The sequence below is a fragment of the Melanostigma gelatinosum genome, assembly GCF_949748355.1.
Source record: "Melanostigma gelatinosum genome assembly, chromosome: 10".
In the NCBI taxonomy this organism is placed as follows: domain Eukaryota; kingdom Metazoa; phylum Chordata; class Actinopteri; order Perciformes; family Zoarcidae; genus Melanostigma; species Melanostigma gelatinosum.
The window spans coordinates 10035008-10052437 of NC_136643.1; the positions used below are offsets into that span (position 1 = coordinate 10035008).

Consider the following 17430-nt stretch of genomic DNA (forward strand, 5'->3'; position numbering starts at 1 on the left):
GACCGATTGCATATTGCTCCAGGTACATTTGAATACCATTGTTACTTGTTTCCAAGTGCAGGGAAATATGAATTGATGACTTTCTCCCCTCAGGGTCGCCCTGGTGTAAATGGTTACAAGGGGGAGAAAGGAGAGACAGAAGTTGGCTATGGCTACCCAGTAAGTGTTATTATTATTACCAATACCTTAGAAAGATCGTTTTGACAGTGGCAGAAGTTAATACAGATAGTTTGACACCATCTTGTTTACTTTCCATCACCCAAGCCATGCCTGGTTGTCACAAAAGACACTGAATGGGACGAGTCTGCGTTTCATCAGGTGGCACATGCCAGGAACTACACATACTCAGAGAAAAGGAAGAGAGTCTTGCATTGAGCATCAAAAACTGACTGGCTAGCTCGCTTTTTTACATGTGGCAACATTTTGCCTTCCCTGTGAGTTACGTAAACAACAAACGCATTGTTGATCGTAAAACTACAATTTGTAGGCTATGCTACTCGCGGTAGCCTACCATACGCCACCTCTGAAAATAAAAACTGGCCATAAAACCAATGATCTGTTGTAGAGCTGCCCCCTCTTAGTCGATAAGTGAAATCTGGCATTTTGATCTTAGTTGACTGAGATTTATTTCGTCGATTAGTTGTTTTTCATGCTTTTTTTCATGCTGAATGACTTATATCCAAGAAACGTATGAACACATGTCTGGTAAGTCTTAAAGTGTTGCTTTTCTGCTGATTAAATCAAGTCATCAATTTGTCGACAACATGATGTGTTCGTCGACCTCGGAATTGATTTTGCCGAGGACAGCCCTAATCTGTTGATCTTTACGAATCAAGACTTGGTAATGTAACAATGGCATAGCCATCAGTGCTGACATAAAACGAAAACCTCTAAAATCAAATTGAAACAGTCAAAAATTAAATTAACTTGTGGTTTTTGGAGAATTGGGACACCCTTACTAGCTATTTATGTATTGTACAGATTATTTACCTTACCTAACACAAGTCTTGGGTTTCAGAAACACAACCCCTGTTTAGTTACCTTGTGCCAGTGTGATAAATGTTATAAATATACGTATCACATGTACATATATACATACATATATTCTCATCAGGGAGCTTCCGTAATCCTAATCAAAGATGTACATTTCTCAGACTTGTAAGTGTTTGCTGGGAGAAAGCCCGAACATTAAATAACATAAACAGATAACATTGTTTACGTCAACGCGAGCAATCATTGTGTCACAGTAGATCAACAATATTAAGTAAATATCAAAATACTGTTGAAGCTGTTAATAGCAATAATTCTCTACATCCACACCAAACAGTAAGATAGAGTGAATCACTTTGTTTTCATCAGGGCCAACCAGGACCACCTGGACCCCCTGGACCAGCCGTTCCCTTAGATCGCTTCAACGTGAGTACACAAGATCCAAAGCCTTGTACCATGAAGTGAACTTTGGAGATGTACATGTACTATTTAGCACGACGTTAATGTCTCTCATGTGGTCGGATATAGTATCTGATAGTTAAGCAGTCAACCATTATCTGGTGCTTTTGTTCCGTTTTTTGTGTCTTCTGGAACTACTGAGTCGCTCATTGCATAATTTAGCATAAACCTCAGATGAATCTTTTCCTCCGTTAACGCTGGGAATTTCTTCATTTCTTTCCCCCCGTTCACAGCGCTATGATGAACCTTCAAGGAATTACCCAGGTATGACCTCTCTTCCACGTCGCACCGATACATAATACTGTAAGACAGAGAGGGATCAGAATGAAGAAGTAAAAAGTGCCAGTCAAGGAAGAGAGATTTAGAAAGGGCTTTAAGTGCCTGCAGAGACAAGCAGTTCTATCTTCATTTCAGTTTGATGAAGCTGCCTCAGCCCCAAGAGGATATACACTCTATTATCAAGAGATTAGGCTGTCAAGTCTGACTAGATTTGAAGAATGAATTGATAAAACACAGAAGACGTCACTATCAATGGCACCATTTTGCATATTAGATACACCTGTGGGATATTGGTTCTAACTCACCAATGTTAAAAATGATATTTTGTTGTAGCAACCAAAGGGGAAAAAGGAGAGCATGGGGACCGAGGCCTTCCAGGAATCCCAGGTAAATCCAAAGTTTGCGTAAAATACACATACTGTACCATCATGACATACATCTCCACTGCACTGCAGGAGTGTAGAACTGAATTATTAGTACTTAGTTACTAAAACACCGTTCTTTTCTTACAGGGGCCGCCTCTAATTTCGATATTTACACATTCAAGGTAAACTAGCTTGTCGCTGCTCCACCAATCACTTCCCTGAGTGTGCTGGATGTACTGTACTTCATAATGTCAAACTGTTTCCAACAGAATGAACTGAAGGGAGAGCGCGGAGTCCTCGGTGTGAAGGGAGAAAAGGGAGAGCCTAGTGGCGGATATTATGACCCACGTTTTGGAGGAGTACAAGGCCCACCAGGGCCTCCTGGCAAACCAGGCCGAGAGGTGAGTTCTAAGAGTCTGTCCGAGCATATTTACAGGCGTTAACGACCCAGATCTTATTTTGTTAGAAGGTTTGTGGTTTTACCTGTACGGTAAGCACATCACCCGTTGATACACACAACTGTTTGTCATGACCAAGATGATGAACATTTTAAAACGCATTCGTGTCATTTCAATTTCTTCTTTTCCATGTTAGGGTCCAAAGGGAGAACCTGTATTGGGCCCTCCTGGACCCCAGGGGCCACCAGGGACAGCAGGGACTGGATACGATGGGCGACCAGGTCCTCCGGGAGCACCTGGACCACCAGGACCCCAAGGATCTTCCTCGCTTCCCGGAGCATATAGGCCCAATCACTGTAAGCGGCTTTTTTCTCTGTTTCAATATTCTGGATCATTCTAAACTGAACACTGCTACATCTAGTGTGTGGAGTTGACCTTTAACCTACTATCTGCGCTCAGCTCGTTGGCTGCTGGAGACAAACTCCACTTGAGCTGTTCAAGAGCCAAATCATGAACAAGCTTTTCTTTACATTTGAAGCCCTCAATGTTCCTGGACCTCCTGGTCCTGCTGGTCCGCCTGGAAGTCCTGGTCACTCTTCTGGGGTAAGTACAATCACTGCACTTTAATATCATCCAATATATTACGTGATTGTTAGGCTGGCATTGATAACAAGTTAAGTTAGTCGTAATTTTCAGTCTGCATACTGCAGCAGTTGTTGCCCATTGATCATATTGTGTCTAAAATTGCCTGATATATATTCAGGGCTGATCATCATTTTTCACTTGAGGAGCAATTGGCATATATTAGTTATTTCATTCATGTTCATCAAAAGCTAAACGCCATGTCTATTTGTTTTCCACAGGTTACTGTTTTAAGGTCATACGACACAATGATAGCTACTGCGAGACGTCAGACGGAGGGAAGCCTCATCTACATCATTGACAAAGCTGACCTCTATCTGAGAGTGCGCGACGGACTGCGGCAAGTCATGGTACAGTACAATGCTTTGAGAGGCCTTTAAACTGTAGAGTTTCAATACTATGAGACTTTAAAGCTGCTGTGGTCAGTTTTTGGCCACTAGGGTGCATAAAAAAATCAAAAGAAGTTGTCACAGCCACTGTCACTGCCATATCCCTGGTTTTTACAACATCCTGTCCCAATTGGAGGCCCAATGGTATTTTTGGTTGAAATGCAAAAAGATATCGTTTTGTTTCATACGGTTTTATTCATAGTTATTTGAAATAATGTTTTAACATTTCATTGTTCAACTGTAAAATACCTTTACTTATGTGAAAAGGTTTTTAAGTATGTGTTTATGTAAAATAGTAAATATTCTGAGTTAATACAGTGACACTATACCCTGTCTACATTATTATGTAATTCAGATCAGATCAGATTCATTAATTGTGAGGTGAGATGTCAGTATTCACTAAACAGCTATTTTTCCTCTCCTCTCAGCTCGGAAGCTACAGTCCCTTCTTCAGAGATCTGGTACGTTCTACAGAAGAACAATAGAATACAGAGATGGAAGACGTATTTTGCCTTTTTCATCCACTGATTGTTTTTTGTCTTTTAAAAATCTCTCTAACTTCCATTTAAAGGAGAACGAGGTGGCAGAAGTCCAGCCTCCACCTGTGATCCTGTACCCCCAGTCCCAGGACCAGTCCCACAACAACGGAGCTGGCCATTACTCCCAGGGAGGTTCAGCCATACGACCCATTGAGCCTCCACCACTACGACCTGTAGACCCCAGATACCCCGCACAGTATGATCCCAGATTCCCAGACCCGAGACACACAGGCCAGACAGATGGGAGGTTAGCCACACAACAGACTGAGAAGAGATACCCTGTAACTCCGCAGCGACGACCCAGCCCGCCTGTAGCGCAGCCTGCCGGCCATGTGGAGCCATCAGCATCAGGAGTGAGTAGAGCTCGTAAATGTCAACAATGTTCGTTAGTTATGGAGGGTATCATATTGCAGCGCACTTAAAGGCAGTGATAATTAAGAAAATTCGGTGTGTTTGTATATATTTGACGTGGAGGTTAAAAAAGAAAGGGAACAAACTGATTGGGTATTTTATTCCCTCTGTTGCTGTCCACAGAAAGGACAGCACAGCAGCACATCTCTGCCCTCTTGTGTTGTCATTATTGACCTTTGCATAAGAAGCACCTGCTTTGTTTTTCTCTCCCGTCACATCCAATTAGTGCTTCTTTTGTCCTATTTTCAGATTAGGACTAGGATTTGAGGAAAATGTGTTGACTCTTTTTGGGTGGAAATAATGTAGTATGCTGGTTGGATAGAATATAATACAATAAATAATTTAACAACATAATGCGTTTGCAAAAAACTGTATGCAAATGGTGATAAAAGAGTGCATGTTGATGTACGTGAGGTTTATTGCTTTGTACTTTGTGGTATTTCGCTGGTCTTCACTGGTAATGACTTCATTTCTGGAATCTTGACATCCTTATTGACTGATAATGGACGTTTGAGGCTGATATCAATATTTGAGAGGATCTAATATCCAGCAGTAATATACTATATGACTTCTTTTCTTTCTTTTTTACTGTGATCATAAGTGAGCCACACACTTGAAAATCAACTTGTCAGTGCTCACTGTTGGACAAAATGACGGAGACAGTGTCTCTTCTAAATAACCTCAAATTATGAATTACTCATAAGCGGACATATGTACATCTGCAATGAGCGAATATTGGCTGATACAGTGGCCTAGCCTATTAAGTGCTCGAGCTTTTCACAATGGCATATAAATAAAATATGCAATATTTTATCTGAAAAAATGTTTTTAACAATGTGCTAAACGAGGTATGTCAAAAAAAGTATCCTAAACCGATGTGTACCAAGAGCAGGTCCTGCAGAGGCAACTCTTTTGAACAGAAACCCGTGTCTTCCTCACCAGCTACATATCATCGCCTTGAACGCCCCTCAAACTGGTAACATGCGAGGAATCCGCGGGGCAGACTTCCTGTGCTTCCAGCAGGCCCGCGCTGTGGGCCTGAAGGGGACCTTCAGAGCTTTCCTGTCCTCCAAGCTTCAAGACCTCTACACCATCGTCCGCAGGTCGGACAGGGACAGCGCCCCCATCGTCAACCTCAAGGTCAGCTACTCCTGATGGGGAAGTGGCAACATTGCTAAAGGGTTCCTGTTTATACAACACTGGGTGTCTGCATCGGCTGACCCTCTCAGATATAGAGAGATTTTGAGTCTACAGTCCAACTGTAGCTCTGGACACCTTATATTTAAAGGTTTCTTGAAAGGAAATAGGATTCTGTATTAACCGTTGTGGTCTTCGACTGTGTTTTAACAGTTTTTTTTATTTATCTTGCTGCTTTATGACGACTGGGAGAAATGAAATATAAGGCATTATATTCTCCTTGCAGGACCAAGTGTTGTTCAGCAGTTGGGAGTCTCTCTTTGGGGACGACGTGAGCAAAATGAGGGAGAATGTACCAATCTACTCCTTTGACGGTAGAGACATCGTCAGAGACAGCGCATGGTGAGTCTTTGTTCATGTCAATTGTTCAGTTGTCGTCCATTTGAATACAGCATCCCATGCACTTACATGTCGCTGTTAGTGTAGTAGTAGCAGCATTTGTTTCCTTTGCTGTTACATTTTGTATACTTTGTTGATTTTCCATCCACGGGCACAAACTGAATACTGTATATGTATCTAGTGTATAGATATATATATATATATCGCTATATTCTGACACATGTGCTTGTTTTTGCTTTCCTCCAGGCCGGAGAAAATGGTCTGGCATGGATCAAGCAACAAAGGCCACCGGCAAACAGACCACTACTGCGAAACATGGCGGGCGGGCGACCACGCTGTGACCGGTCTGGCATCATCTCTACAGAGCGGCCACCTCCTGCAGCAAACCTCCAGCAGCTGCTCCGGCTCCTACGTCGTCCTCTGCATCGAGAACGCCTTCACATCACACTCCAAAAAATAAATCCCGTCCATCCTCCAATATATTTTTTTCATTTTTTGGTTTTCTTCTGGGCCCTGGTTAAACACCGTTTTAAATTTCCCGAGAACATGCCTGGTGACCATGTGGCGTCCAATGAACTGGCCCTGTGGCTCTTTGCCTGGCAGAGACCCTTTGCATTGTCTGCTCCTCCCCTCCATAAACGCCAAAGAGATGGGGCGAACAGAGGGGTGTTGGTCCTTTTTCTCGGGGGCATTGACACATATTTTCTCCCAGGTGCGGAACGAGAGCGGAGAAGCTAAATGTGTTCTCAAATTGTATCCATTTTTTGTTTTCATTCTGTATATTACATGTTTGTGATTTTTTTTTGTTGACGTTATCATTGTTTTAGCTTTTGAACTGTTTATAAAAATGCTATATCCATCCTGTTATTTTTTATTTTTATAAGTAAGTATTGATAAGTATCGAGTATTGAGTATAAGTATTGATCTTTTTTTTCCAATTTCATTTTAAAATTGTGGGTAACGACGGGGAAACAGCAAACGTTTAAAGACTATTTTAAGGAAGATAATAGATATTTATTTTAAATGAAGTTATGTAAGGAAAAAAATGATTTGGAAAATTAAAAACAAATGCTTAATACCCTCATTTATATTCTACACAACTTAGAACATTTCATTCTTTACAAAAGAGCTTCTGATCAGAAACTGTGCCTTTCTACACAACCAGGACTGCTTTACACAATAAGCTATAAGCATAATTTGAATGACCTTGTTGGACACAGACACCACTGTAATAAATAATCCTGCATCCACCGGGCAAGATTCATCCCAGCTAAAATTGAGCCTTATGAATCTAAAATGATTATTTTTTCCCTTTACCACTTCATGAAAACCTATCAGTGCGTAAGCTGGAGATGATTAGTTTGCTGCTAATCTTTGTTGGAGGGATTGCTGTCACGGGCGTTAGGGCCGGATATAACAGTATGTCAAGGAGAGAGAAGCTCTTGCAGTAGCCTTGTATGAATTTCAGAGACTAACCCGGCCTTAATGCTACTGATATCTTGACTGAACCTGTGGATATCCATTTTTATAACTATTTGTGCTGTACTGTTTCGCCCAGGCACTGAATAAAAATCTTCTTCAACTACATCAATAATGTGATGTCGTGTTCATGTAGCCTGACAGCGTGTTGAATTACTTTCATTTGCTGAAACAAATGGCCCCATCCCACGAGGAGCTCTGATGGCTCTGTGGCCTTGATAGGTTTCACTCAGCAGCCCTGACTAGCAGTTTCATGTCCTCTTCAATGAGCTGCTGCTGGTGGCATTGAGTCCACCAGAAATCAGTGTGTCCATGGTAAAGAGAGGCACTCAACACGCCTTGGTCATACAGCATCACTGTTAATCTACAAATGCAACTTCATTCAATTTAACCATGACAACATAGATGATACAACAGCAACCATAATGGTAACTCAATGTTGTGGGCGTGTTAAAACAAAAACAAAAAAGTACTGCCAGGAGTGCATGTACAATTTTTCAATGTATCCTGATTAGGAGTTAAGTAAACATGTATGTGTCATTGTGAACTAATTAGAACATGTCAAGATTGACATAAAAAAAGGAAATTAACATCTGCTGTAGGTCTAGTAAGTGGATTTTAATAGAGAACTGAATTGGGTCACCAGTCATTGGCAATAGCTCATGAAATCCCCTTAAATCTCGTCTTTAAAGTTAAAGGAGGCGTTTCAAGATAATATTTGATGAAGATTCATTTGAATTATTCAGAGTTGGCCTAATTTTGAAGTTACTTTAAAATGGTATGCCCACCAGAAGAGAGATTCTTACATTCAGGTGGTTGTATAGCACTGGTGGGCCGTGTGTTTTATACCTGGGCCTTCAGTGCTGTCCTACTAAAGTTGAACCACCTCTTGACCCGACCGAGGAATATGAAGAGAAGTAAGTGGGGAAACTACTGTGGAAAAGTATCATTGTCACGCCACAGCTACGGGTTATTTGTTTTGTGTAAAAATGAAGCTCAACACCTACAAATACACTAACTGCAGAGTGCAGATACATGAATATGCGCATAGCGGGATGCTGCGTCATTAACGGACAATGCATATGGTCAAAATGAATCGAGCAAAACACGCATTCCACCACACAGTAAAGAGCACGGGCCATTCAAATATTATTCACATCAGAGGGAATTATTAACCATGTCATGAAAAGGTCACGCTAGACAAATTAAGACAGTAGTAACGCTCCTATCATTCCCTCCAGGAAATACACATATACCGTACTTAGTTCTTGTTACTGACGGATTTATTCGTCTGTCAACACCGAGGGGGAAAATGAGTCCACTTGAAAACACATGAATCTTCAAAGATGATCACTTAAACACTTTAATTTAAACTTTTGTATCCGTCTTGTTGTTCCCCGTTTCTTTCTTGTGTCTTTCTGACATTCATTTCCTAATCTATTTCTTTTTCTTACTTGTGCTATCTCTCGTCACCAGTGGCGGGCCGTGCATTTCATACCTGGGCCTTCACTGCTGTCCTGCAGCTGAAACACAGCTACGGTTATTATTTGTTTCGTGTAAAAATGAAGCTCTGTGACAAAGACCCTCTCCATTGCACACATTTGTGGACTGTTCAAGACAATAAGAGACTCACACACTGAGTTGAATGTTTATTGTAAGGTTCTGATATGGTCTCAGGAGTAATTATTGAAGGTCGGGCCTGTAGACAAACATATTATTAGTTTGCTTATCTGTAACTTAAATGATTGAATATATGAATACTCTTGTCAAATAACATGCATGTTCTTACTTACCTCTGCTGTGTTTCCTCTCCAGGGTGTTCATCCTAAAAGAGTCCCCAGGGTACAAGCCCACCATTTTATAGTTCCGGGAATGTACCATGTGGGAATTACTAGAGGGGTGGTAGGAAAATTGAATCCTCTGTTCGGGCTAGAGATGATCTCTATGGTGAAGTTTTACCACAATAGAGATCAGATAGAGAATTGACCTTTAGAATGTTAGGCATCTATTTTAATGTATTGTTGTAGATTAGGGGATTGTGTGGTAGAGTGAGGGGCGGAGTCGCCTATCTTGCAGTGATGTGGAGGTCCTCGTTAGTGACAGGCTATATAAGGCTGCCATGATTACATCTAGTCGGTCGCTGCCAGGACCACATGCTGCCTGTGGTCCCTGGAAAAGTTATGCATGTATTTGTGTGTTGTTTTTGTTGGTGAAATAAACACCTGGTTGGGCACACGTACTCTCTGTGTCCTCCTCCTACTTCCAAAGTCCGGCCGCTGCGGGCCAGCCTAACAAGCTCAATACCTATAAATACACTAACTGCATAGTCCAGATATATGAATACGCCGAGAGTGCGTCTCGTCTCTTCTCTGACTGCAGCTGTGAGAGTACACGTCTGTGTGTGCTTTTTGGCAGCCGGAGGGGCTCACGGCAGCTCCCGCTGCTCGTTCACCACAGTCAAAACACCAGCAAAGTCTCTTATAACACCAGAAAAAGTCGCTAGATTTGTCACTAGTAATAATAACAATAATAATTCAGCTGAATGGATAGAGCTCTTTCCACACAGATGGTTCGGAGGTCTAATGCTGCGTTCACACCGGTCGCGTTGATTTTTTGACGCACTGCAAAAAAGCGTCCAACGCACTGCACAATCGCGTCCAACACGCCGCCGGTCGTGTTCACACCAAACGCCGCAAAATCTCGTAGCGCCGGAGAGGGGGCGTGGTTTAACGTCCTGGAAGCCGTTCACATGGCCGCCATTTATTTCCGCTGTCAACTGTGAAAGGAATAAGGACAATTGCTGCTCTGTACGTGTTGTGGAAGTCCCTCAAACATCGGAATGCCAAACGCCGTCATGTCTGGTTCATAATATTGTTCAGAGGAGCTCCGTGGATTGTATCGAGCTGTATTCACTGTGTCTAGCAAGCCACCGGTCGCTGTTTACTACAGCTGTAGGAACACAAAATAAACTGATTTGGCTGTGATTCAACGGCAATAAACCGACAAAAAGGGACTCCGAAATAACTACGTAATGATGCCGATTTGTACTTGTCTTCTCCGACAAAAAGGGACTCCGAAATAAAGACGTAATGATGCCGATTTGTAGGCTACTTGTCTTCTCAATGGAGCTCTGATGGATCGGTGCTAGGCTATGCTAACATCCTAGCAGCTCCACCAGCACTCAATAACGTCACGTAGACGTAAATACGGCAGCGTCTATTCATTGTTTGTATCGTATGGTTTACACACACACATGTATACGCATAGTTTGGTCCAGTCTCTGTTGATATGAGGTATCGTAGCGCTCTGGGTGAACACAGACGGCTACAGGATTTATTTCCTGATTCAACAACGGCAGAAAGCCAGTGATGACAGGGGGAGCAACTCAACGCTGATAAGCTATCGCGCCACAGCGTCACGCGATTATGTCGCTGAAGTTGAAAAATTTCAACTCGCGCGTTGGCGATTTTGCGGCGTCCAACGCGTCCAACGCGTCCACCGCACTGCAATAACGCGTCCAACGCGCCGCGCCATCGCAAAATCGCGGCGCGCCAGTCTCATCGCGTCTGTGCATAGACTTTGTATGTAATCTCGACGCGCGTCAAAAAATCAACGCGACCGGTGTGAACCGGCATAACAACAAGGAATAGTTTAACAAAGTATGATATGCACATTATCTCAACAGTTGTTTGCTCCACTTTGCCATAGTTATACAGCAGTTTGACTAGTTTCAGGGCGATTCCTTCCCACCCTGAGCACGATATCAGAGCCATATGTCCACTGTGTGAATATGTTGAATCAACGAAACCTTAAGTATTCAAGCACTTAAGAACCTAAAAATTTAGTCTTGTAAGTCTCTTTTTCCAAATTTTAACTAATTTATTTTCATTTCTATTGATGCACTTTCTGGTTAATGTGGTTAATACATTTTGAAAGGCACTTTGAATTGTATTTGAGTATGTCATATTAAAATAAACTTGGCTCGCACTTTCTTGCAGCCCTGCACTATTAAGAGAACTGCTGCCCTTTCCTGTAAATACTGAAGGGGAGGGGGAGCTTTGTGCTGCTTTAAAGAAGTGCTGCCATTTCTTGTAAATGCTCAGGGATGTTGTTGTAATGCAGGGACTTTCCTGAAAGTACAGCAGGGCCTGATACAGAAGTCAGATAAACAGGGGACAAATTGTCAGACTGAATAAGCCTTTTTTGAAAGGCTGAATTCAAACAGAAGTCAAACAACAGCGAAAGTTAAGTTATAGGAAACACTGTGACAAATAATAATAATAATGCATTTTATTTGTAACGCACTTTTCATTTAAAAAAATCTCAGAGTGCCACAGAGCCAGTACATAGTAAAAACATAGTAAAAAGCACAGTTAAAACACAGTTAAAACAGTTAAAACATAGTTAAAACATAGTTAAAAAATAAACTATAATAAAAACCAGTGAATGTACAGAAACACAAAAGAAATAACTGACAGTGATTTAGGTCAGAAAGGCTTTCCTGAATAGAAAGGTTTTTAGGCCAGTCTTAAAAGAGACCAGTGTCTTTGTTGCCCTTAGGTGGTCAGGGAGACTGTTCCATCGGCGCGGCGCTGCAGAGCTAAAGGCCCGGTCGCCCATGGTGCGGAGCTTGGTGCTGGGGACCCGGAGGAGCGAGCTGGCATGTTAAGACATGTGGTCATTGAGAACAACTTCTCAATGACCACATACTTTTCCACACAAGTTCCATATTTATCTGGGATATACTAAGTTATTGTCATTACTGTATGCAGAGTTCAATTATTGTCTTTTTTTCTCAATATTTTCAACCTGAGGTCATGGATGTGTTTTGGAAAGGGATCAAGGTTTAAACATTTGAAAGTACTCTTAAAAATGTATCCGAAACTAAAGATCTGTTAATAACTGAATGTGTTATGTGACACAGCTTGTGAGATTGTTTAAGGTAACAGTAATACTATCTTGATTAATTCATCTAGAATAACTAATGTCTCTTGCTTTCTTTGTTAAGACAAGATATGTATACTCCAAAATGATTAAAGACTATTTTTTAAATTTATTATACTATATTGATCCCTTTAAGGGGGAAATTTGTCTCTGCATTTGACCCATCCCTGTATGGAGGGAGCAGTGGGCTGCCAATGACAGGGGCTCGGGGAGCCGGGGGTTCAGTGTATTGCTCAGGTACACTTCTACACGTGACACGTCCCAGTCGAGGATCGAACCTTCCGGTTCCCAGACAACCCTCTTATCCCAGTGAGCCATGGTCGCCCGAATGATATACTATACTATATTGTATTTAGTATATATTCTCACCTTTACCCCATCTCTTAAAATATCCTTCCATAACTGATACCTCCATAATTTGGTTTTGGTTTCCCTTTCTATTTGTGGGTGCTGTTCAGTATATATAGGGCCGTTCTAACAGAGCTGCAGGAGACGCACTCTGAACTTCAGCTGCAGTATTTACTCCACTCTTTAACCCAAACATGGCCAGACACCCAGGTAAGTCGGAAGCTGTATCTATGTTTTAAAGTAAATTATTGTATGTTGATATAGCAGTGCTCACCGCTGAATCTAATTTTATGAAATGTTCCTCTGTACCATCTATAAACTAATACTGTATTAGACTTACTGGGTAGAAGGGTCTCCCTTGAAAAAGAGATTTTTAATCTCAATGACACTCACCTGGTTAAATAAAGATTAAATACAAATACAAATAAATACATTTCGTTTTTATGACTTTAGTACCAAGAATCTAACCTGATATAAATTCTGGAATACTTAAAAAACAATTTCTTCATCATTAGAACATTTAAAAAAAAAGTTTATCCATAGTCCAGTCAGATGAATGCAGTTTTTGTTAAGAATGAGAGTCAAAAGTTAATTTGTTCTGTTTGTAATTGTATTGTTATTTGGTAGGGAGGTTGAATTGCCTTTTGAAGGGAGGTTCAGTTGAGAGTTTTCTTTGATTTATTAAGTGATGTGACTGACAAACAAATTTATTATTAACTTTTTTATTTTATCAAGATTTTTTATTTTTTTTAATCTTAGACACCCTCAAATAAATGTGTCAGTCTGGATAGGCAGTCAGGTTTTCAACTTCCAGTTCCACTTCCAGCTGACAGAGGGGGCACTTTAAAAGACCTGCTGCCTTTAACTGTAAATGGTGAACTGAACAGTATATGGACGCCACATTAGATGATGGAGAGAAAGCCAGATGAGAACATTTATTTGTCTCAAATGAAAGTCTGCAACAAATGTTGTCAATTGGAAGCTCCAACAAACTCCTTTATTGGCTCTGTAAAAGCAGCAGAATGGATGCTTCTTTTCTCCTATATCTGTACAAGTTGCATTGAGTACAACGTGTGTACAACCTGATGTAGAGTCTTATTCAGTTTCACTCATTCTTCTACACAGGAAGCATCAGAAAAAATGATGAGGAGCTGAGGATAGTGATGGTGGGGAAGACTGGAATTGGGAAGAGTGCCACTGGAAACACCATTCTGGGACGACAGTGCTTTGAATCAAAGTTCGGTGGAAAGTCTATGACTGTAAACTGTTCCAAGGGCGACACTGTGGCGGGTGGGCAACATGTTGCTGTTATCGACACCCCGGGCCTCTTTGACACCAGGTTTAAAATGGAGAAAACATCTAAAGATCTCAGCCAGTGCATCTCTTATGCTTCTCCTGGACCCCATGTGTTCCTGGTGATCATCAAGCTGGGCAGATACACTGAAGAGGAAAAGCAGACGGTGCAGAAAATTCAAGAACTCTTTGGCGAGGCTGCAGACAAATACAGCATGGTGCTCTTTACTCATGGTGACCTTCTTGACACACCTATTGAGGAGTTCTTGGAGGATTGTCCGGACCTGCAGGAACTTGTGGACAGATGTAATGGCCAGTACCATGTCTTCAATAATAAGCTGAAGGATCGCTCTCAGGTCACTGAGCTGCTCCAGAAGATCAGAAATGTTGCCCAGAAGAACGGAGGAAGCCACTACACCAACGAGATGTTCCAAGAGGCAGAGAGGAAAATCGAAGAGGAGCAGCAACGCATCCTGAAAGAGAAAGAAGAGCAAATTCGGAAAGACCAAGAGAAACTGGAGAAGAAACTACAAGAAAAATATGAAAAAGAGATGAAGAAAATGAATGACCAACTCAAGGCTGAGAGAGAGAGGGAGAGGAAGGAGATAGAGGAGGAAATGAAGAAGACGATTGAGAAGTTGGGTGAGGACAGAGAGAGGGAGAGGAAAGAGATAGAGAAGGAAATGAAGAAGACGATGGAGAAGTTGGGTGAGGACAGAGAGAAGAATAGGAAAGAGATAGAGGAGCAACAACGCATCCTGAAAGAGAAAGAAGAGCAAATGCTGAAAGACCAAGAGAAACTGGAGAAGAAACAACAAGAAAAATATGAAAAAGAGATGAAGAAAATGAATGACCAACTCAAGGCTGAGAGAGAGAGGGAGAGGAAGGAGATAGAGGAGGAAATGAAGAAGACGATGGAGAAGTTGGGTGAGGGCAGAGAGAGGGAGAGGAAAGAGATAGAGGAGGAAATGAAGAAGACGATGGAGAAGTTGGGTGAGGACAGAGAGAAGGATAGGAAAGAGAGAGAGGAGGAAATGAAGAAGACGATGGAGAAGTTGGGTGAGGACAGAGAGAGGGAGAGGAAAGAGATAGAGGAGCAACAACGCATCCTGAAAGAGAAAGAAGAGCAAATGCTGAAAGACCAAGAGAAACTGGAGAGGAAACTACAGGAAAAATATGAAAAAGAGAATGAAATGAATGACCAACTCAAGGCTGAGAGAGAGAGGGAGAGGAAAGAGAGAGAAGCAGAGAGACAGAGAGACAGAGAGGAGCAAGAAAAGAATATGGTGAACATGCAGAATAAAATGAAGGAAATGTATGACAGAGAACGGAGTGAAGAAAGAGAAAAGTTGCAGGAAATGTATGAAAAAGCGGCCAGAAAGAAAGCTGAGGATCAAACCGAAGTCGGAAATAGTTGTACAATACTTTGATTTTTCAGGCAGTTAAACTACAGAGTACAGGAATATATGAAACAAAAATGATTTCATCCACAGAACTATAATCTACATTTGCCTTTTTTAATCATCAGAATGAATGATAATGAAGCTAATTGTAATCATGTAAGTAGAGCTAGAGACTATTGCTATCAGGCTAAGTCACGCATGATTTCTCTTTGAATATGGTCTTAGGAGGTATTCAGTGTGCAAGTTAACATTTCATAGTAATAAATGTACGCATATCATTGACATTTAAAAGATCATATAACAACTGACGTAACAGTCAAAGCATTCTTTTCACAAGTTATGTAAAGCTGTAAGTGTTCATGTGATAAACTTATCTTGTAATAAACATGTGATATTAAGACCAGACCTTTTTCTGAGTCATGATTAACTGTTCTACCAAGAGTTCAAAGGTCAAAAGCCTTATCTTGCAGATTACATCTTGCATATAACATATCTTGCCAATTGTTCAAGGTGATGACATCATAGACAGACATTCAAAGCTTCTTTTGAAAAACCTCATTCGAGGCTTTCATGGAAAAAAGGCATTTTGTACAGCGCTACAAATATGCATCTGTGGTGGCGGGCGTCGGTGGCTCAGCTGTGGAGGGGGCGGAGTGTGGGAGTGGTTCGGGGAAGGGTGCCGGGAAGGGACTTAATTAGGCGCAGCTGAAACTAATCCTGATTGTCTCACTCTCAGCTGTATTTAATCACACAGTAGCGACGGAGGCGAGAGGGCCAGCTCGGGACGAGCGACAGTGCTATGCTGAGACGGACAGGACAGGAGATCACGGAAAACTCCCGCGGCGTGTGCTCGGAGGCAAGGCAGGAGAGCACACGGCCAAGCCCAGTCAGTGTATGACAAGAAAGAACATTTGAAACAGTCATTCAACCGTGTGCTGGCGTCATTGTGCTCCCCAGACCCACCGGGTAGCAGAGAACCTGTTACAGCGTCATTTAATGTCTATGGGTACTGCTGCTGCTGTTAACATCCAGCAACACTAGTGGGCCAAATAATTTGAGTACTTGAATGATAACATTTTCCCAGCTGGAAGGCAGGACTTGCACTGTACTGTGTTGTTGTTTATCTTTTCCTGCTTTATTAACACAATCATGAAATTTCAGCATGATTTTTTCTCTTTTACTACATCTTTAGTATTGAAATAATCAAAAAATTACAGATACTCATCTTACATTACTTGTATATTGTGATAATTGGATCGGGTTACTGATTACAGGTAATTTGTAATTGTATTGGAATGCACTTTTAAACCCCAGTTATTACCATATTTATGCTGTGTAATGTTTGTCAAACTCACAGATGTGTGTTTGATAATCTTTCAAAATTCTGTAGAGAATATTGTACAATTCATATTGTCATCAGTCAAACATATAATAAAGTTTGCATGTAAAACTGAGAAAGGTCTTATTACTTACAGTCACTATTTACTAGTAAAGAGATCCGTGACTCTGCGTTAGGCTGGAGAAGGCCGAATCCGGGAATTTCTTCCGATATGCCTCAAACTGCTGGGGGTTGAGGAGGGAGAGAAACATTAATTTCTCGTGGTCTTTGAACCGATTTCGTATCTGGACAAGAATGTTGTCCAAGATATCGCTGTGGAGGTTCTGGTACCGTGCACAAATGTTTCCCTCTGCTTGGCCTCTCCTTGCACTTGGAGCACCTGTTTCACACACAGTGGACTCAAAGATGTCAGCAAACTGTCCCTTTTCTCTCTCAATAGTTTCACAAAACTCATCCACTCTTTTCAAACAGAACTGTAGGTCCAGTTTTCTGTTCTGCAGTACTCCAAACAGCACATCTGAATACTCAAAAGTCCCATGGAAAGTGGACAGCAAAAAACAAAACTCAAAGTTCTCCAGGTGGGCTTTGTATCCGTCAGCACAGCGCACAGATTCAT

At 41.6% G+C, this 17430-nt stretch overlaps 2 protein-coding genes across 5 annotated transcripts in view; both read left to right on the top strand.

The window, feature by feature from the left end:
• The window catches only part of col18a1a (collagen type XVIII alpha 1 chain a), an 89251-nt gene extending 81664 nt beyond the window's left edge, over positions 1-7587 (top strand). For all 4 annotated transcript variants that reach the window (XM_079277545.1, XM_079277546.1, XM_079277543.1 and 1 more), the window contains 14 exons: positions 94-159; positions 1360-1416; positions 1683-1713; positions 2062-2115; positions 2241-2275; positions 2363-2494; positions 2688-2847; positions 3030-3094; positions 3355-3483; positions 3951-3983; positions 4094-4414; positions 5415-5612; positions 5896-6011; positions 6255-7587. In XM_079277545.1, the coding sequence (XP_079133671.1) occupies positions 94-159; positions 1360-1416; positions 1683-1713; positions 2062-2115; positions 2241-2275; positions 2363-2494; positions 2688-2847; positions 3030-3094; positions 3355-3483; positions 3951-3983; positions 4094-4414; positions 5415-5612; positions 5896-6011; positions 6255-6468 (1611 nt within the window). In that variant the 3' untranslated portion in view covers positions 6469-7587. The remainder of the gene's footprint in view (positions 1-93; positions 160-1359; positions 1417-1682; positions 1714-2061; positions 2116-2240; positions 2276-2362; positions 2495-2687; positions 2848-3029; positions 3095-3354; positions 3484-3950; positions 3984-4093; positions 4415-5414; positions 5613-5895; positions 6012-6254) is intronic.
• Positions 7588-12959: 5372 nt separating this feature from the next.
• LOC306783175 (uncharacterized protein) lies at positions 12960-15741 on the top strand. Its single transcript, XM_079276717.1, has 2 exons — positions 12960-12989; positions 13905-15741. Exons 1-2 carry the CDS (start codon positions 12974-12976, stop codon positions 15500-15502), a joined length of 1614 nt encoding a protein of 537 aa, XP_079132843.1. The 5' UTR covers positions 12960-12973; the 3' UTR covers positions 15503-15741.
• Positions 15742-17430: the final 1689 nt, after the last annotated feature.